Below are 21,735 nucleotides of genomic sequence, written 5' to 3'. Positions count from 1 at the left end.
GGGCATTTGCAAAACTAGGGAGGCAAAATGAATTTCATGAGGGGAAGAAAAACTCTTTTCTGCAAAAGCAAAACAGGATTCCCCGTTTTAGCTTTGTCCGATCCTTATAATATAAGTACTACCACATAACGGTAAAGCTCTTTTTTTTTTCCAGGACAGGAACTGATGGTAAAGGGTTTTTCTTTATGCTTTGAATATATGAATACTTCCCAGCGGGTGGGCGATACAAGAAGTGGTTGAAATTTGCACATATACATATGCTATAAGGGTTGTAGCGCAGTGAAAAATTGTACGGGTGTAATTTTAAACTTTTAGCATACATGCTATCTCAACAACAGTCTTCTTTTCTTAAAAAAGAGGTTATGAACACATTTACTTCCGTTTATGTATGACCGAAATACATATAAAATTAGTTATACACTATTGTCCTGTTTTATCTATCAGTAAATAAAGTTTTTCAACTATCCGGCTCGTATAAATCGGCCCGCAAAGTTATTGTACAGCTTCGACTAGTTAAATCTGATGTCACATGTTCATAGGTAACTAAAAGTGTCTGTTCTTCATATGATTAGAATAAGATTTAATGAATGTACGATAAAACCAGAAATTCGAATATTACAGAAATTAACCCCCTTTACCCAGTGGCGGATCTAGCCTGGAACCAAGAGGGGCCTTCTCCCGTTTTTGAATGACAAATATAGTTAATTATTTATACATGTTTGAAAGTTTATAGTAAACTCATGATATACCTATCATAGTCTGGGTTCTGGCTGCCGCCCCCCCCCCTAGATTTTATCTTCTAGATCCGCCACTGCCTTTTCCCCCATCTAGAAGAGGAATTTTCGGAAACGCTGCAACACATGTGAGCTTTTTTTTTTTAATCTTTCTTTGTTTAATGAACAACTTATATATCAAAATTTCACATGTCCAACTCAAGTCCTCACATTCGGCATTTTCTGAATAAAGAATCGGAAATTTTAATACAGGTATTAATTATAGGTATCGTGCTCCCCTTTCCTCTTCTAGAAGCGGAATTTTCGTAACCGCTGAAGAACACGTTCCTCTATTTTTAATAAGCAGTTTATGTACCGAATTTCACACATTTTGTGCGAATTCTCACATTTTGACATTTTCTCAATGAATACAGTGGAAATTTGGTATTGTAAAAAATTGCTTCCTTTCTTCATTTAGAAGTGGAATTTTTGAAAATGCCAAAACATGTGTTATTTTTAATAGGAAAGTTATATGCCGAATTTCACCTTTTTAACTTCAGGTATTCGTGTGATACATTGCCTTTGGTATTAAATTTGAACACCCCTTCCTCTCTTACGATATGAATTTTCAAAAATCGTTTGTATCCTTTGGTTTTCTGACAAAATGAATTTTCTGTTCAAATTTTACGTTTCTACTTATAATAGTATGACCTGGGTGATGATGAGTTATTTCTATTCTTTCATTGGTGGCCAATTAACAATTCAGTGCGAGCTAAGACAAAATAAAAGCGATACTTGGGATCCATTTTCTTTGCGCTCATTAGACAGCGATTCACTCCAAGATTTGCGTTTTGAGTCATATATTTTCAAAATTGCTGTTCTATTCTGCGTGTCAAGCTTCTTGTTTGATGTGTTTATGCTAATTAGGGCCTGAGCTACAAAACATTTCAAAGTAACTCTATGAAATATCTATCTACCATGATCTCCCATCCACTATACTCTTCCTGTTACGATCTGGGTTACGAAAAGGAACAGTTCTTTCACTTTTATTCACGCGCCGGATGAAATATATTCGCGGGCCGCAATTTGGTCATCACTGGTATCGTTATATTTTACATATAGCTATATATTACACTACCTACAGAAGTAGAATCTGGATTTGGTCAAGAGGGCATAAATACGCTATTGTGACATTTTGTCCATTGGAAAGTATGATAAGTGCCATAAGCTGTTTTATCTAGCGTAAATTCGAATCTGCAGAGGACTACACAAGCTAATGGAAGCATTGGGGTTAATGCTGGGGGCTGATGTCCCCTTCCAAAAAAAAAAACATGCTTGGGCCACCCACAATCTCTGGTTGCTTGTTTGGATATCAGACAACGAAACTCATTCCTCAAAGTCCTCTCCCTCCCCCCCCAAAAAAAAACTTATGCAGAAACGGCGCCACTGAATGGCAGCCCCCTAAATCCTTACCGCATGCCGTATCATATATGGCACATACTCTTTTTTCACTTTAGCTTTTTTGTGATTTATCAAAGGCATCAAATGACTGTTTTGTCTGCTGTGTGAGATATTGACGTGTATGAATGAGAGATTTTGGTGTCATCTGGCATGTTCTTTGTGAGTTGTAAATGTGTCATATATGGCACTTAGTTATTTGTCGTCGGAATTAAGTGAAAAATCTAAAATTCAAGTTTTAAATTCATTTTTCAAGTTCCCATATGAGGATTTCCAATACTGATTATTATTTTTTTTTTTTTTCGCTAAAAGAAAAAAAATCATGGAGAAAGGGGTTAAACTCCAAATTTACAGATCTTAGTTTACGATGGATAAAGTGACACATACACCTGTATCGTGCCCTTCCCCCCACTTGACCAAATTCTGTATCGGTGCTGTAGCTATCGGTAAAATAACCATTTTACAAAAAACATACGTAACAATCTACAACAAAATTCCATCACTATTCCTTCTTTTACCAATATTGTTAGGGATAAATTTTGTTTGTATATTTCACTATCTAATATATATATATATATATATATATATATATATATATATATATATATATATATATATATATATATATATATATATATATATATATATATATATATATATATTCAAATATACAGGGTGGTCCAAAAGTAGGTATACAGACCAGTATCGATCAAGTATAATACTTTAATTTATTAATATAATGAATTTATTTGCTTTGGTTTGCTTCGAGCTTAAGGTATAAGTGAAAATAAATACAAATAAGGAAGAAACTAAATCAATACTTGTATGGATAACAATAAGTAAATGATATAAAATGTCATGACCAATCAGTACGGGACAGTATACCTAATTTGGGCCACCCTGTATAGATTCAAAATTCATATATATACATGTACAGTGAAACCTCTACTAACGGACACCTCTGTAAAGCGGACACCTCCCATAACGGACATATTTTGTAATCCCCAAATACTGTAATAGGAAAAAACATATTGGCAAACCTCTCTAAAGCGGACACTCTCTAGTACGGACACGGACAGTCTTTTCTGTCTTCTATAGGTATAATTTACCTCCGTATTACGGACACTTTCTCTAGAAACAAGTTGAAAAGTTCAGTAAAAATACATTTTTAGTAATTCATACATGTGTCACCAAGGAAGCATTATGACAGCACTTTGCCTTCTCAACTGTCTGCTTGCAATTCAGACGAAACGCCTCTGTTTAACAACACTCTCATGTCTTTTGCTTGCATCCCACTCCCACCCAAGGTGTTTTAGACACAAAAGTGATTGATAATTGTCCGCCGTTTGGAATGACATGTTATTCTACTGTCCCGCTGGAGTCTCTAACCAAGCAAAAGACAAGTTTGGTATTTTTTGCCCTCGGGCACGCATATTGTCCCAAAAAAGACACTACTGGACTGTAATTAACCGCAAATAAAAGCGGCATACTGAAAACGTAGTAAAGTGATAAATGTAAAGTGTAGAGAACTATATCATCTTATTTCCATGTTATCCCTCGAACAGAGGGTATTGGATGGCGGAGAATAATGCGGGTACAGTAACATTTTGGTAACATTCATAAATATATGATTCATGCAAAATATATATGTTTCGAATTGCAAATTACCTTGTTTACTCATTTACGTAAGAAAATATTGAAACCTCCCTAAGGCGGACACCTCTTTATAGCGGACATTTTTTTATTCCCCACGGCTGTCCGCTTTAGAGAGGTTTCACTGCATTCAAATTATTCAATTCTCGTGACGGGGACAAGACTCTATATATATACGTATATATATAAAGATATACACAGACAAAAACTTCACTTGTACCTTCTTGATTTCCTAGCTCGCATTATGTTTTCTTTCTTTCTTCCTTTCTAAATCCTGAACTAGCATCCCGCAGTAAGCATTTCTCTTAATACGTCAGAACAATAAATAATCTTAAATCTTTTGTTTATCTCCTCACTACTATAGGGAACTTTACTAGTTAATTTTTGCACTGCCAACCATGGACGAGTTTCGTTACTTGCTAAGAATACCGATGAATGATTAGTACTGAGTTAGATATTTTGGATTTTGCATCTTTATGCAGCACCGAGGTTATAAAGAACAGGACCTACTATTAACATGAGTTTCGAACCCCGGTCGGGGCTTGAATCTGATGTAGCTGACAGGTGAGATCAATATGCCAAATCAATCCTTACAGTAGTGATGTTCCTCACCACACTATTTTGCCACTAAGAGAACTCGATTACAGGATCTCGTCACCGGTTGCGGATGTATTATTATTATTATTATTATTATTATTATTATTATTATTATTATTATTATTATTATTATTATTATTATTATTATTATTATTATTGTATACTCAAGCTAAAACGAATTGAAAAACCTTACATAACACTTTGAAGCAATTCACATTGCAAATATTCTGAACTCGGAATAAAAATTGAACCTTCAATTAGTTCGCTTATTAAAACTGTCCAGAAACGACTCCGATCTTAACCTAGTTAAGTATAAGAAGCAAGTCTTATTAAATTGTAATAACAATAATAATAGCAAACAAACAAACTAACTCTATGACCTATGGAACCCGGAGGTTTAATGCCGCGTTCACAAAGGCTCTCCATTGATTTCTGTCCTTCGCCAACAGGATTCAGTTCCTACTTTGTACTCTTAATTCTGCAAGATCATCTTAATATTGTCCTCCGATCTACGCATAGGTCTTCCTAATGGTCTTTTTCCGATTTGGTTACCAGTTATAATAATAATAAATATATATATATAGGTACAAATTGAAGTGTATTTTGCAAAACTTTTCGTAATTAATTGATTTGTGTCTACATCCTCTGTCCTCGGCGAATTAGACAAGATCCACAGCTTAAAGTGTGGGTCTGAACAACTATAGTGAATCCGATACTCTCCCACCGGGAATCGAACCAGGGATTTCACTAAAACACTTTAATATATTTTGCTCCATTGCAACAACGTTTATTTTTCATTTCATAAGTGTCCATAAGTGAATTTTAAAACTCAAAAATGTAATTAGGTTTTACTTTTGAGTTGTTTATCATAATTATGCACAAATACTGTTTGCAAAGTGTTTTTATTTTTATTTATTTATTTTAAATATGTTTTTGTTTCTAAATATGGTAAATTCTGAGGGAAAATTCAGCAAATTGTTAAATGTAATCAACGCATTTATTTTCTAAATACTTATTTAAATAATTTTAAGCTAAGTAACCACAAGTTCTAAAGCACAAATATGATGGATAATATATTTTTGTCAATCAATTATGATGCGATGGAAGAAACAAACGTTTTTTAAACAATGAGAAGTACATCAGAATCAACTTTAACTAAGGCTGATCATCTGTCCTGTCCTATCTCATTTTTTTTAAAAAAACATTTTCTCCCCAAGAATATTGCGCAAATATAAGTAATAGTACTAAAATTTTATCTAGGTAATTGTTTAGTACTTAGAAAATACTATTTCGTGAAATAATTTTGTGTTTGACCAATACGTTTTCTGTGAGAGAATACGTCTTCCAGTACGTCATGACGTCGTAGGTTTAAGACGAGGAGCTACACAAGAACAAAGACTAGTTTACAAAGTAATACTTTGTACTTATTATCAAAAAGAGAAAAAAGAAAGACATTTTTATTAACATTATTCATTTTCTTTGATTTCTGCAAAATCTTGAAAGAAAAAAAAGTAAAAATAAATAAATAAAATTTTAAAAATTCGGGGATAATTATTTTTTCTAATAAAATTTATGCTTCTTCCGACAAAATACTTTTCATCAAATAAATATTTTTTGTGCAATTTATTTTTTAAATAAATATAAATAAATAAATGAGAATATCATCAAATTAAATGATATTGATATAAGTTCGTTCTCAGTATCGGGTTCTAAAATTTACATCAAAATTTTCCATTTAAAGATGTGTTTTTCAGCAAAGAACAACAGTAAGTTTGCAAACAGTGATAATTTTAGTACATACAAATACTATATTCAAAGTACTTATGAAACAGTGTGGAAGCAAAATGTTTCTAATATTATCCGCATTAATCTTTGTTCTTCATAACCTTTGTGCTGCAGAAGCACGTTATGCAAGAAAACAATCCATTAATGCGATTAATTTTACAAATAATAAAAAAAAATGGTATTAATAAGTGTTTGAGTGAACAATTTCTTGAAACAGAAGTTTGACAATAAAAGGAAATTTTTCGAAATTTATATTAGTAATATGTCAAAGTATTAGCGCTCTATAGTGCTACTTTCCCGGTGCAATGCAATGTTACGACACTCATCCACCTCTCTCTCTCAAATTTATTAGCAATTCATAAAATATTTATTTTTTTTAAATAAAATTATTATTTATTGTTGCAGTAAAGTAACCGATTTGTATATTGGTTGAATAAATGCATGTAAGGTAGCTACGCTATATTGTAAAAGATGGATTATTAAAACGTCTTTCTGCCTGTTAGATTATATTATACTATATATTAATATTCTAAAGTGAATCGTTTTTAACTATACATTGCTATCTCGTCTATATGATAACGGCAATGCGATTATTGATAGACGTAATTCCTGTGTTCATTTGGAGGAAGTTTCTGATTTTCGGATTAGGACAAATTCAAATATGATTTTTTTTTTAATAATGTTTTTCGTTAGCGCAAAAGGAACTGAATGTAAATTCTATAAAGCATTTGAGACTTCTTGATTTTCATTCTATATATGTAGTTGCCTTTGGAAATACAGTCCCGAGTTCAATATCGAACGAGGTCGTTAACCATCATAAGTTTTGAGATTAAAATTGCGCGATGTAGATTTATTTTTTTAAATCGCAGTAATATACGCAAGAAAAGGCCACATTACCGAAGTTGACATGGACATTTAATTTAAATTACTACTTGCAAATGTTTCTTTCAACGTAATGACGAAATATTCACATTATATTCATACGTTGTTAGAAGTTCGATGAAAATTTTATCTTGCATAACAAAAGCTTACAAATTTGTTAGTACGTCAGGTTACTGGAATTTTGACTTCTTTTTTTTTAAAAAAAAAATTAGTACAAATTTCAAGAGATCTATTGTCTTATTCATTAATACCCTGTAATAAATAAAATCTGCTGCACTTCAAAAAATGAAAATAATTGTTAGACCCAAGTTAAAATGGTCTCCATCATACTATATTACTGCATTATAATATAATCTAAAACATCCCTTTATATATATATATATATATATATATATATATATATATATATATATATATATATATATATATATATATATATATATATATATATAATAAATTTAGGCAATTGTAACTTAATATTCTGCACATTTAAATAGCGTAAACAATGTTTGACGAAAATATTATAAGACAGTAAGAATAGTCAATCAGAATAGTAATAAATATATTGCCTTTATATTTTTATTTCTGAGGCAAATAAAAGTTATAATCATATTTCTGCTACCAGGAAGAAAAAAAAAATGAAATTTTGTAGTAAAGTACGGGACATAAATAAACGGCCAAAATCAACATTAATTTTAATGGGTGTTTTGGTCGTTTTTTTAAATTTTCTCCCGTACTTTATGTTATTTTGACATGTTGAGATGTTAAAGTAGTTGTTTTTCAAGTTCTATTTCGATCTTTAAAAAGAAATTTACGGCACTTCTTTTTTTTTTAAAAAAAAAATATTTGTATATAAATTATTTCAAAAACAACACTAAACAGTACCGTATTATTCGCATTTTTCTGTACTCAATCGTATCCAATAATTACTTCACAAATAAAATAAAATTACCTCCTCCTCTTTTCAGCGCATTTTACTCAAAACACTGACCGTACAACATTCATGTTTTGCAATTTTCATTAAAAAAAAAAAAAAAAAGTCAATAGGCAATTTTCATTCAAAAAATGATTTCAGGTTTAATTCAAATTATGTTTGGCAGGATTCAATGATTTCCACTACGATAGCAATGCATTGTCTTATATAAAAATGTAACAAAGGAAATTCAAGTTCTTTGATTGTAATATTATGGACAAGTTTCGTGGAAGCAAAGAACATTTTGGGTGTAAGGGGTTTGCTAAAATTCCATGTTATGTAATAAATCCTGCATATATATTTTATATCCATATCGGGTATTCAAATTAGATATATATATATATATATATATATATATATATATATATATATATATATATATATATATATATATATATATATATATATATATATATATATATATTACTCTAATAAATCGTGGACCTGTTTATGTTACTTTGCATAGCAAGGAAGGTGGCGTTCAGATCAGAGGAAGATTATGGAATGATATGCAAATTTGATGGGCGGTTTTTCGGTCACTCTGAAGACTTCAGTACATCCTCGACTGCCTAGTTTCGGCATGGAAAATATATACATAACTTTAACACTTACCGTTTCGGGGTCCTATTGGGGAATCTAACGGCGCTTCGTCTTCGGAACTTGAAGTGGAGGGACTCGAGCAATGGTCAGCGGGGGTGTTGCGGATGGGTTGTAGGGGTGGCAGTCCACTTCCATTCTGATGTCGTTCTTCTTTGAACTTATCTAGTTTCCTCATGGCGTTCACAGAAAAGTCCAACGGCTCGTCGTTATGGAGAAGCATGGAGGGGGTCGGGGAGGGGTCTGCCCACCACGGGGGGACCCAGCTAGCCACCGACCCACACCAACGGGGCCTAGCCGTGGTAGTTTGCTGCTGCTGTGTTTGAGGGCCCGGGTTTGAGCCCGCAGACCGACGTCCTGCTGGCGTGGGGGACTCTTCTTCGCTATCAAGTCTCCAAGAACTGGTTGTAATATCACTTGAGTTCGCCAGTGCCCGCGGTGTGGGTGGCCCAGGCGCCCAACATCCCGATGACCCCCGAACGCCGTCACCTCCGTCACAAGGCGTCGTCGTTGTCCTTGTCCTATCCAGCGGGTCAAAGTTCAACAAGGTAAAAAAAGCCACAAAAAGATCCAAAAAGTTCTCAACGCCGCGATCGCAAAAGGGCAGCTCCAGGACACCAACATCGAACACAATAGTAATACACACACATGGTCTCCTGATTTAGTATATTCAAAACAAAAACAAAAAACGCTTTGGAAACACTCAAAAGAGATATGTTGATGGCACTGAACACCACACTAGTATTATGAGTAATGTCACGGTATTATCAAATTTTCAAATATTATAAAAATTTCACTCTTTATTTTTAATCCTTATTGTAACGAAACTTCAGCACCTGTTCACTCGGTTTCCCTTCAGATTTCTCGTCACTTCACCATCACCGGAAGTGATATCTCGTACACATCAGTAACAACAGTACATATCCTCCTCCCGATTGTTGATATCTTTAGCGACGTGGGTGTTCCCAGCTCCCGTGCCTTGTGCGATTTCTTCGGAATCTCCTGCATATACGTTCGGTGATGATCCGAATAAATTATTATTCGAAGGGGGGAGCAAGAGAAAAGGGCCCCACGGAAAATGATTTAAGTTTCTTTTTGCCAGGTGGTTAATAGTAGTGGTGGTGGTTTGATGCCTCAATACGGGACCCGTGGCGAATATGGTAGCGGGCGGTGCGGGGGGTTCGGGATGAACCAATTGGAGCAGTGCGCGGCGTCCTCGTCTCTCATAGTATGGTCATGAGCAGCGCCGTTGTCACCGCAGCGACGCAGGATAACTTACCACGCCCCGCGCATGTACCGGTACCTCCATATATTCACAAACACATCCACAAACAGAAACACAAGAAGAGACGATCAAAATTCACCTCTTCCAAAATTCAATTTTTTTTTCGTTTGTGCGGCGGGGGAGGAACTTAGATTTTTTTTGTGTCTAGTGCGTAATATAATTTGCAGAGTAAGTCTCTTCTATTCTAATGCTTATTAGAAATTAATATTCACTTTGTCACTTATTCTATTATTTCTTTTCGATTTGCACTGTCTCGCACACACGCGCTTAATGTATATATTTATAACAATAAACATCCATACACACGCACTGGGTACTAGTTCGTCCACGTGGTGGGGTGTCCCAATGTACACATACATACAGCACAATAACAAAACACACACATGCATCTAAGTTCCCCGGCTCCTTTTTTCTTCTTTGCCTTTCGTACTTTTTTTCTTTTACTGCTCTCCTGTCTGTCTTCTCTTTTCCTGCGAGCAAACACTCTCGACCACTCTCCTGCTAAGGCCTGACGGCAACTAAAGCCCCGATCTTCACCGCACTAGCACGGCCCTCCCCTCCCGCACGTCTCACTCCCCGCTCTTTGTTGAGGCACGCATTCCATGCACCGCTGCCCCGCTACTACTATACCACCCTCCCCTCCCCCGCTAACAATTCCCTCATAAACTTTTTTTTTCTTTCCTTCTCTTTTCTGGAGCTAAAGCCGATCGGCGGTTTCTGAAAAAGGTGGCTACCTACCAACTAGTTATACCATTAGCAAGCAGCAAGCAAGGTGGGGTCCTCCAGTATACCAAGAAATGGGCACCTCTTCATTTGAAAATATTTTGGTTACAAAACGCACAACGAGTATACTTTTCATTCATACTTGCTTTATTGCTTCATATCGTCAGGTTTTCTTTTCCAATCCACTGTATCGAACGATATATTACTATACAGGAAAAGTGACGTCATATCAATGACGGTGTAACTATAAGTAAGGTACTTGCACTATTTACTATGCGGTGACTTGGCTAATAGTACGCACGTAGCATTCTACATTCAGTGGGATTTCCCCACAAGAACTTCTCGAAACGGTTCTTATACTTACTTACAAGGAACTAAAGAACGTAAATCTATTTATAAAAATATAATAATATATATGCACTATTTGTCCTTCAATTTGTAAAGAAAAGACAAACGCATAGTTTTTTTTCTTGTTCCTGTTCCCTAACAATTCCCTGTTCAAAGATCACAATGTTAAAAAGAAAATGCACAGTTTGTATAGTATCTGTAATCATATCCTCTATTTCGTTCTCGTTATTAAAAAAAAAAAAAAAAAAAAAAAAAAAAAAAAAAAAAAAAAAAAGCTTGAACCGAATGTTCTGACTTTTCTTTTCTTTTCTTCTTTTCTTTTCTTTTTTATTTTATTTTCTTTTTTCTCTTCTTTTTTCTTTTGCATACAATTTTTCTACCGCAGACTAGACGAATGCTAGAAAATTGGTAAAAAATATTTTCCCAACTTAATCCAAAATTTTTGATATAGCTGGTGCAAATTAATTTTTCTCTAGAAGGAAATAATCGTTGAATTTAGGTGTTCCATTACAACACCGTGGCTACACAAGACATTAACCTATAGTTTTAAGGTAGAATCCGAATGATCATAACAATTTCAATGCTCTCGCAGTAAGATTCGAATTCGGAAGCATATGTATCAAATGCACACGCATTAGCCATTAAACCAATGGGGAAGGCTGGAGAAAATGAAAACTGTTTGCTAACACTGGTACTATTATCTTAAATTTTACATTCGACCCGGCTTCGATTTCCGGTGAGAGAGCACTAGCACTTGTAGTGTTTCAGATCCCAATTTGAAAATGTAGGTTAGGAACTATAGTTTTTGGCATTACTGGTATCTAAAGCCTAGGTTGGGCGTACCTCGGCGTACATGAAGGATGGTGTACCTCGGCGATCACACTACCCAGGGAACTGGGAAATGAAGGAGCGTCTTGGGATCTCTATGTTAAGTATCATCCTATGTGAATGAGGAAAACTCACGAGAAACCGCAATCAGGATGGCTGGCCTCCTTTTCTTACGCCTTTTCGACCGAGCGTCCCCACCGGAAATTGAAGCCGGGACCGCTCGCACTAAAGGCGAAAGCGTTAGCGATTTACGGAAAGCACTTTAAAATGTAGATCTCATTCTGTATAGCCTTGCTGCTGATATAAGGACACAATCAAAATCAAATCAAATCGGCAAAATTGCCGATAAATCAAACCGAATCGGCAAAGGCAAAGGCAAATCAAATCAATTCAAAACTCTACTTTCTCGCGCATCCAAGTATATATTCAGCCCTCCCTGTTGGTCTATAGTAGTGGCTAGCACATATAACTTCGTTGCACGGGGTCCTAGGTTTGAATCCTGATGGGAGAACCTTAAAAATTATTATGGTTGTTCAGGTTTCACCTTAGACTGTAGGACTGTAGGATATTATGTAGGCTAAAGTAGACGGTGCCCATCCCTTCTCAAGAATTTGGGGGCAATTCCCTCCAAATGCAACATTCTCTTCCCAAATGTATCATCCAGCCCCCCAAATTGACCATTCTGTCCCCACATTTACAATTCTTCCTCCAATTGTACAGTCAGCGACAAAAGTTCTTTCTGTTTGGTAAAATTTATTTTGGGGATAATGGTAGTATGGTTGGTATTTTGGGAATAACGGAGGTAGTAACGTACAGTAAATTACATTCTTTTTAATTTACCGACAATTGTACTCAAATTGTCCTTCCATTCTGAAGTTATGTACGAAACTCAAACGGAAAGAACTTTTGTAGCTGACTATACCTTTCTATCCCCAAATTTACCGTTCTCTGGTTTTGTTGTACCATTTTCAAGTAAAAATCGTCCCTCCAAAATAATCAAATGGAGGTAACCTTCGCTCTAACCCCCAGACAGCATTCCTGGGCTAAAGGGGAGATGGATGATAAATGCAACCCACATTGCACACTACGTCCCTGGGATGTCCCATTTGGATCCCAATCATCCCATTCGGTTCCCGGGATTATCGGGACAACGAGAAGACATCTCATGGACGTCCTGCATGGGACTTCCTGAAGGATTCCCATGTAGGATGTCCACGGGACGTCCCAGATGGGACAGGAGGTCCGAGGGAAAACCAATAGACATCCCTTCGTGATCCCGTTGAATATTCCGTATCCCGGGATATTAGCGGACATATGGATCTCCCGCGGAAATCCTGTGGATGTCCCGGGAGCACATTCGGATAATCCCGGTATGTCCCGTCGTCCGTTCTGGGCTCAGTCTCGGACATCCCGTGGACGTACTTGTGCTATGTGGGAAGAGAGTGACGATGGAAGGATAAATAGAATAAGAAAATAGAGAAAAAATTCTAGAAAACCCACGGACGCAGTATTGTGCACCACAAAATCGTATAACCTTTGATTAAACATGGAACTGTTTGCAAATGAGGTGAAAGATTTAGCATTAAGCCACCATATCCCATGGTAAATCAGCTATGGAAAGAAATAATATGAAATGAAATATTTGAGTTTAACGTCCCACGATTATACGATTTAGGTTAAGTAACACCATGATTAAAGCAAATGAATGATAATGGAAGAATTGGGTGAATGCGAAAGTGGGAGGAAACTGGAGTACCGCGAGAAAATCCACGAACACGATGTTGTCCATCACAAAATTACTTGGTCTGGGATCGAACCAGGGGACCCACGCAACAGAAATAAGCATTCTGCCACTGAACCACCGTGTCCCCTCCCCCCAGTTATGGAAAAAAGGAAGTGTAAGCAGTGGAAGATGGAAAAATAATTCTTGGAAGACAGTATATCTAAAGAGATACCACCTCAACATTCGCATCTTAATAAACGAAAACATGTTTCAGCATTTTCGAAAATTCCATTTCTAAAGGGGTAAAAGGGAAGGTAATTTCCATAATATTCAAAATTTTGGTTTCATATTCATCAAACCATATTCTTTCCGTACGAAGAACAGGCATATCTGCCAGTATATTTAAGACACAATCCCATCATTTGTCTTAAGACACTGAGTGAAGACTTTGGAAAAATCCCAGTGATGACAGCCAGCCGTGGGACTTGAAGTTGAGGCCCTTCTACAAAGAAAAAAGAATGTTAAATGTTTGCGAATTGGCCTAACCATGATAGTGAGTTAACAAGTTATTACAAATTGAATCGTGGTCTCATTATACGGCCTTCAGGAGAACAAATACCACGTGCTGGTACTTACTTCACTCGGTACATACTTTCTTCTATTATATCAGTCCGTCAGTTGTTTATTTTTCAATCTTAAGCATTTATAATAACTCTCCTTTGGAGATAAATATATAACTTAATTTCATTTTTAAATTGTTATACATTTTAAGATTTCTCTTGCTAATTGCTAGTTTATGTAGAATGAAGTGTAAAATTTTGGTATCACTGGGAATGAAACCTCACCAAATCGTCAAAACACAGCAAGAAATTCACAACGTTGTATAACAACATTCCCAAATCTTTCAGTTTAACGTCCCACGATTATATCCTTTAGGATAAGGGGGACGGACGATTAAGGCAAGTGAATGATGGTGGAAGAATTGATGGAATGAGGATGTTAGAGGAAAAGGGGGTACCCCGAGAAAAGCCATCTTGATCACAATGTTGTCCATCACAAACGTTTCCAAATTCACACCAATTATGACCCTCGTTTGTGGTAGAAAATATCGCGTGAGGTAATGGTAGAAAATATCGTTCCCATGTGTTTTTCTTTTTAGTCATCATCATCATCATCATCATCATCATCATAGATATTTTGCCATCATTGGCAGGTTAGTTGCTGCAACTGAGAAGTCTCCATGCTCCACGGTTTTCCGCTAACCTCTTCGTCTTCACTTACGATTTCTCTGTTTTGATATCGTATATTAATTGTAGTCTCCTTCGCCCTCTCCCTCTCTTTCCTGCCACCATACCCTCTAGCACGTCCCTCATGATACAGTTTCTTCTTACCCAATGTTCCAACCAGTTTCTCTTCCTTTTCTCAATAATATCTAAACAAAAAAAAATCTTTTCTCCACCACCATTTTCAACACCCTCTCATTCGTTTCTTGATCGACCCAGCTAATTCTGTGCATTCTTCTCCACACTCACATTTCGAAAGTTTCTAGTCATTTTTCATCTTTTTTTGCGTATTTCTTTTTAATAGGGTTCTCTATTTCATATCTTTCATTATCATTATTCATTCGTCTATAGGACATACAGCCTTGAGTTGAGTTGGGTTTAACGTCCTGTTCAGCAGCGAGGCTATACGAGACGTGGACCTACTGATTAACGTGGAATGCGAACCACAGGAGCTTTCACCGGGAATCGAATCCGGGTCTCCCACGCCAAAGGCGCGTACGCTATCCGCTTAGCCACGAGAGAGGTCTGACATACAGCCTTGACTAGAGGGTTTTAGTCTACAGGGCATAAACGTGGAATGCAAAGCTAAATGGAAAGTATGAAGTGGAAAAATGTCAAACTTATTTATTTCATAGCCATGTGAAAAAAAAAATCCAAAAATTACACTTTGACATTTGAACCAATTTTAAGTATCGTTGGTACGTTCCAAGTCGAAAACCTCGAGGAACAAAATAAGTTATTTTCTCAGGCTGATCAGTTTACCTCCACTGGAAATTTTGGCCGGTGACGTTAGGGGTAAAAAAAAATAAAAAATAAAATAAAGTAAAGGTAAGTTCGTAAATCTTAATCTTTGGACTAATAGACTTTCTGAACAGGAGACGAACTAGTGACACGCTTGACGTGGATGGACATCTTACAAACACCTGAAATGACATGAACTTGGAAGTTTGAAACTCTCCAACTTTTGACGAAATTATGCGTATGAAAATGTTAAGAACATATTAATCTATCGTCTGTGAATGTTTTTTTTTTTTTTTAATTCTTCGCCTGACATTTTCTTTTAATTGGCAATTCCTTAATTTGAATCTTTATTTGCATCATTTCTTGTGGTAGACTTATTGGCGTGAAGGACGATACTCGATCTTTTACAACTACAGTTTCCACTCTAACCTCAATACTCAAACTGGAAGTAGTATAAATATAGGCTACCACAACTTCCGCTTTCGATATTAAGGGTCTTCACTACAGCGAAATTAAACTTCTGCTAATTTTAGAGTTTTTCTGTAATATCTTCAAAACAAACCAAAATATTGGAAAAGCAGAAACGTAGTGAACTAGACAATACGATTTTGCATGTTATACCTTTACCACAATTCACCTATCTGCTTTTCCTATGTCGCTATTTACAGAACCCACATAAAGTGCTAAACCTATCTACAGTTGCAAATCTAAAGCAGATAGATGAGTTGTGATAACGGTATTACATGCAAAATCGTATTGTCTAACTCACTACGTTTCCGCTTTTCGAATATTTTTGTTTGTTTTGAAGATAATACAGAAAAAACTCTAAAGTTAGCGGTAGTTTAATTTCGCTGTAGTGAAGACCCTTAAGTGAGAAAATATCACATCATATAAACTAAACTTTTTAGTGATGTAAACGTGACATTGCTACTTGTTTCGAACTGTATTTTGCGGAACCTTTCACGTGGGATCGCGGATTCCCTGTTTGTAAATATTGTATCAGAGCTTGTAACAATCCTCTTCAGTAATGAGGCTATATAAGACAAGCACCTATAACTTACCGTAAAACCCAAACAAGGAGTAAAATCGTTACTAAGAGATAAGTCGACAAGTATAGTAGAAACGGCTAATTGAGAACACGAACAGTAAAAAAGCGCCACCGCGTAATATAGTCGCTAACGCTCATGCCTTTGGTGTGAGATATTAGATTCCCGGTAGGGACAATCGGTCGAAAAGGTGTAACAGCTTTTTCAGGCTATCATGAGTGATGTTTTCCTTGGGTTTTCCTCATTCATATGAAGTAAATGCCGGGTTGGTACATAACATAATAGTCTCAGACCGCTTCCTTCCGTCCCCATTCCTTTGTTTCTCCTCAATTCCTCGTGTAGTGTGATCGCCGAGGAACGGCATGCTTCATATGTGTGACGGGCTATCATGGCAATGGATGCCGAAAGCCCAGAAATCTAATTCCTAATCTTAATCCTAGTGACGGGCTAATATGGCCATAGATGCCGAAAGCCCAGAAATATACTATAATTCCTAATCCTAATATTAGAGATGGGCTAATATGGCCATAGATGCCGAAAGCCCAGAAATATAATTCCTAATCCTAATCCTAGTGACGGGCTAATATGGCCATAGATGCCGAAAGCCCAGAAATATAATTCCTAATCCTAATCCTAGTGACGTGCTAATATGGCCATAGATGCCGAAAGCCCAGAAATATAATTCCTAATCCTAATCCTAGAGACGGGCTAATATGGCCATAGATTCCGAAAGCCCAGAAATATAATTCCTAATCCTAATCCTAGTGACGAGCTAATATGGCCATAGATACCGAAAGCCCAGAAATATAATTCCTAATCCTAATCCTAGTGACGGGCTAATATGGCCATAGATGCCGAAAGCCCAGAAATATAATTTCTAATCCTAATCCTAGTGACGTGCTAATATGGCCATAGATGCCGAAAGCCCAGAAATATAATTCCTAATCCTAATCCTAGTGACGTGCTAATATGGCCATAGATGCCGAAAGCCCAGAAATATAATTCCTAATCCTAATCCTAGTGACGGGCTAATATGGCCATAGATGTCGAAAGCCCAGAAATATAATTCCTAATCCTAATCCTAGTGACGGGCTAATATGGCCATAGATGCCGAAAGCCCAGAAATCTAATTCCTAATCCTAATCCCCTAACAAACAGACATAAGATTAAGTAATCTAACTCATCCTCAAATTATTTTGACTTTTTACACATTTGTACGTATGTATATCAATAAGCTTAACAACTAACCATACCAACTACGATATTAATAAAAACTGTTATTCTACATACAAGGTCATACCAAAGGCAGATACAAGAATTCGGAAATCCCATTCGATATTGTCACCAAGTCATTTTCGGCCTTCACTAATGAATTATTTATTTATTTATTTATAAGGTATACTCTCCAGAACTTTCTTTTTCTTAAAAAAAAGTACGGCTTTAAGGCAGTGAGGAATTAATTTCTTGATGGGATACAGAAAAGAATAAGAGAGGCACAGGGAAGAGAAAATTTTTATTGGGAGGTAGCTATTTCTCGTGTACCGAAAAGGCTTGTTTCACATTATTTAACCAACAGCACAATACAACATTTCTAGGAGAGGAGACAATCTGGGGTGAATATAACAATAGGGACGCTCACACTCCGTTATATCACTAGTGACTACTAAATATTAATTACTTAGGATATGCATTCCCGTGCAGTGCTCAGTCGTAGGACTCCAACACGGAGCGAAAGATGGGATGGTGCCTTAGTCTAGTCCGAAGGGAAGTGAAATGCTTACAAACTTACGTTCCGCTTGAGTAATAAGTTCTTAGGAATCCATCCCGATGCATGATTGTAGTTTCTTTAACAACGCAGGAAATGACCGGAAGTTACTGTAATGTCGGGAGTAAATATTTAACAGCAAGCACAATCATAAACTGTACCCTACAGAGTTAGTAACTTTGGTTGAATAAAATTAATAGCTCCACCCCCACCCCTCTTGTAGGCTAGTCGTCACTGTTCTGAGCCCTTCATTACTTTTATTAGTGTATATTGACACAAATATCAATAATAATAAAAAAATAACTGAATTGCATTATCGTCAAAATTTATAAACAGAAAGCAATTTAGTTATACCAAATGTGAATCTCTAGCAGACCTCAGGACGCCGTTTGAGAAATTATAATTTACGCAGAACCTCAGAGAAAAGATAAAAAAGAAAAGAAATAATATATAGACAGTCATATAGATAAAAAAGAAATTCAAGGTTTTACTTAATTCTCTATAATATATTATATTTAGCATAGCATGTTCACAATTGATGCATAAATGAATTAATTAAATACGTTTATATATACGTATTTCTTTTTCAGAGATAAGCATTTTTCGTTTTTTTCTTTTCTTTCTTTTGTCATTACAATAATTGACGTGAGAACCGAAATATTTATGACGTCAGGTGGAGTTATCATTATTACTTAATGATCATTAATAAACGAGAAGATAGTACGCCTTGAAAAGAAACGTACCGCAGTTTTATTTGTTCTACTTAAAATAACGTGTACCTCCTCCCAGTGGCGTCGTTTTCTGGATAACTTTGGAGGGGGGGAGTCCCGTTCAGGAATGCGTGTTTGATAGTGAGATATAGCTCAAGTGGTAGAGCTTTGGTTTCGCATTCGGCAGGTCGTGATATCGATTCATGACTGGAGTTTTCCAGGGTTTTCCTCAGTCCTATCATGCAAATGCTGGGATGGTACCTACTAAACAGACCCTGGCCGATACCTTCTCAAATCCTTTCAATTGTTATTGTTGTTGTCGTATAAAATGGCCTCTGAGCTGTACCTATCTGATTACTGTTAAAAATAAATAAATAAATAGACCTAAAGATGTTTTCTTTATTTTTAACCCTTATCCGGGCAAGCAGGGCCTTTCAGGCCCAGTAGATTCATATATATATATATATATATATATATATATATATATATATATATATATATATATATATATATATATATATATTTGAGTTTCTCAATAACTATAAATATTTCGATGACATAAAATTCTGAATTCTTCTATCTTTAGTCGAAGTTAAAGTCATGAACATATCGAGTTGGTAAGTCTCCAGTTGCCGTCTACGATACAAAAATAGCTTGCCCAGACAAGGGTTAAATGGGAAGTTTGATACAAATATGGTATTAGTCAAACAAACTTCAATGCCTTCGGGCCATCTCTGGCCACTCCCCCTCCCCCTCTAAGCTTGGTGCCCGTGGTACCTCATATTTAATAATGTTTAGCGAAAAAGCGATGTCTAATATTATATGGCTGACAGTAAATTCCCATCCGCTTTTAGAGAAAATCAAGTACAGCTTTGTTTCTTGTTAACTTAATAATTGATAACAACATAATTGTAAACAATAACCTCACCACCTATTAGGATGAAGTTGTTACTGACGTATATCCTCGTCAAGCTTTTCATTATAACTCACCTTTGATTGCCAGCGGTGGGGACACTCGGTCCGAAAAGTGTTAAAAAATTTTCAGGTCAGCCACCCTGAGTAAAGGTTTTCCTGGATTTCCCTCATTCATACTAAGCATATACCGGGATGGTACCTTACATGATGGTCACAGGCCAGTTCCTTCTTTCCCTATTCTTTTCTTCCTCCCCAATTCTCCTGAAAGGCTGATCGCCGAGGAAGAAGGAATTAGGTGCTGAAAGCCCAGAAATCTAATTCCTAATCCTTTTCATTCATTATGGCACTAGAAAACTTTGGATTTGATACTAACATCATACTATACTATCATCATTTCATACAATATATTTTTTTAAAAAAATCAGTTTTGTATGTACCCTACTTGCCACGCCCTTCAAGGTGTGCTAGGGGTTTTAGTCCCAACCATCTGAACTTAAAAGCAGGGGCGCCCGAAGAAAATGTTGTAGGGAGGGGCCTATCTCTATGGTTGCTATATTACATCTGATATTTCTGGTAGTTAATATACGTGGTTTGCTATATTACGTATACATTTTCGTGAGCCAGGGAGGCCCGCGCCCCACCTTGTGCTCCCCTTCGGGCACCCATGCTTAAAAGGGATCGGAACTGTCACCAATCAAATTAGTAACACCAAAAACTATGGATTCAATACTAACATCTGTTCTTTTCTATTATTTGCACATGTCACCATTTCTCCCTATAGGAGCTAGTGTGGGATAAACTTGGACTTAAACGGGCTCAGAAGTGTTACTGTTCACCTCAGCGACCACGAAAATTATGGATTCGATACTAATATCGGCCGTTTTCGATCCTTTTTTTTTATATGTCATCCCCTCCCACTACCCCTAATGTGCTAGAGGATCTTATCTCCACTGAGGCTAAACTTGAACTTAAAGGGCATCGGAATTGTTATCAATCAACTTAGGGACACCAAAAACTATGGATTTGACATTGATATTGGTCATTTTCGATTATTTTTACATGTCACAATTCCTAATCAGGAGTGCTAATGAGGGCTGAACTTGGTCTTACTGGCATCAGAAGTGTTGCTACTCATCTCAGTGGCCCCAAAAACTATAAACTCAATTCTAATATCGGTCGGTTTCGATCATTTTTATATAGTACCATCTTCCTCTACCTCCAGGTGTGCTAGAGGGATCTTACCCCATAGTGATATCTTCGAGACAATAACAAATACGTGTAATAAGTTTGGTTAAAATTGCTAAAGGGGTTCCAGAGTTATGCTGGAAAATACATATATTAAGCTATATATATAAAACATTAATTAATAATATTAATGAACCAGTAATAAACCGAGTTGTAGGTTAGTGAGAACATAGAAAGTTACAGTATGTTTGTAATGGATTATCTTTGAGTTATGTATTTTATAATATATATATATATATATATATATATATATATATATATATATATATATATATATATATATATATATATATATATATATATATATATAAATATATATAAAATTTTTTGTACTACTTTAAACCAGTTTTTTGTCACCCTGTGCAAATGCAGGTGTTGCACATACGGCAGAGCCACTCCTGCCTATCAGTGACACAAACTACTTGTAATTAAACAAATGATTGTGACAGTCGGTGAACTAAATTA

At 36.0% G+C, this 21,735-nt stretch overlaps 1 protein-coding gene across 5 annotated transcripts in view; it reads right to left on the bottom strand.

Annotated features, from left to right (window-relative positions):
- The window catches only part of LOC145690279 (uncharacterized), a 363,538-nt gene extending 353,061 nt beyond the window's left edge, over positions 1-10,477 (bottom strand). For 3 of the 5 annotated variants that reach the window (XM_081765029.1, XM_081765032.1, XM_081765030.1), the window contains exon 1: positions 8,674-10,474. In XM_081765029.1, coding sequence (XP_081621155.1) covers positions 8,674-8,881 — 208 coding nt within the window. In that variant the 5' untranslated portion in view covers positions 8,882-10,474. Of the gene's footprint in view, positions 1-8,673 lie in introns of all 5 variants that reach the window. The other 2 variants (XM_081765031.1, XM_081765034.1) reach the window with 2 other exon arrangements.
- Positions 10,478-21,735: the final 11,258 nt, after the last annotated feature.

The sequence above is a fragment of the Thermobia domestica genome, chromosome 7 (assembly GCF_964235325.1).
Source record: "Thermobia domestica chromosome 7, izTheDome1.hap1.1, whole genome shotgun sequence".
Taxonomy (NCBI): Eukaryota; Metazoa; Arthropoda; class Insecta; order Zygentoma; family Lepismatidae; genus Thermobia; species Thermobia domestica.
This window is presented reverse-complemented; position numbering and strand designations above follow the sequence as displayed.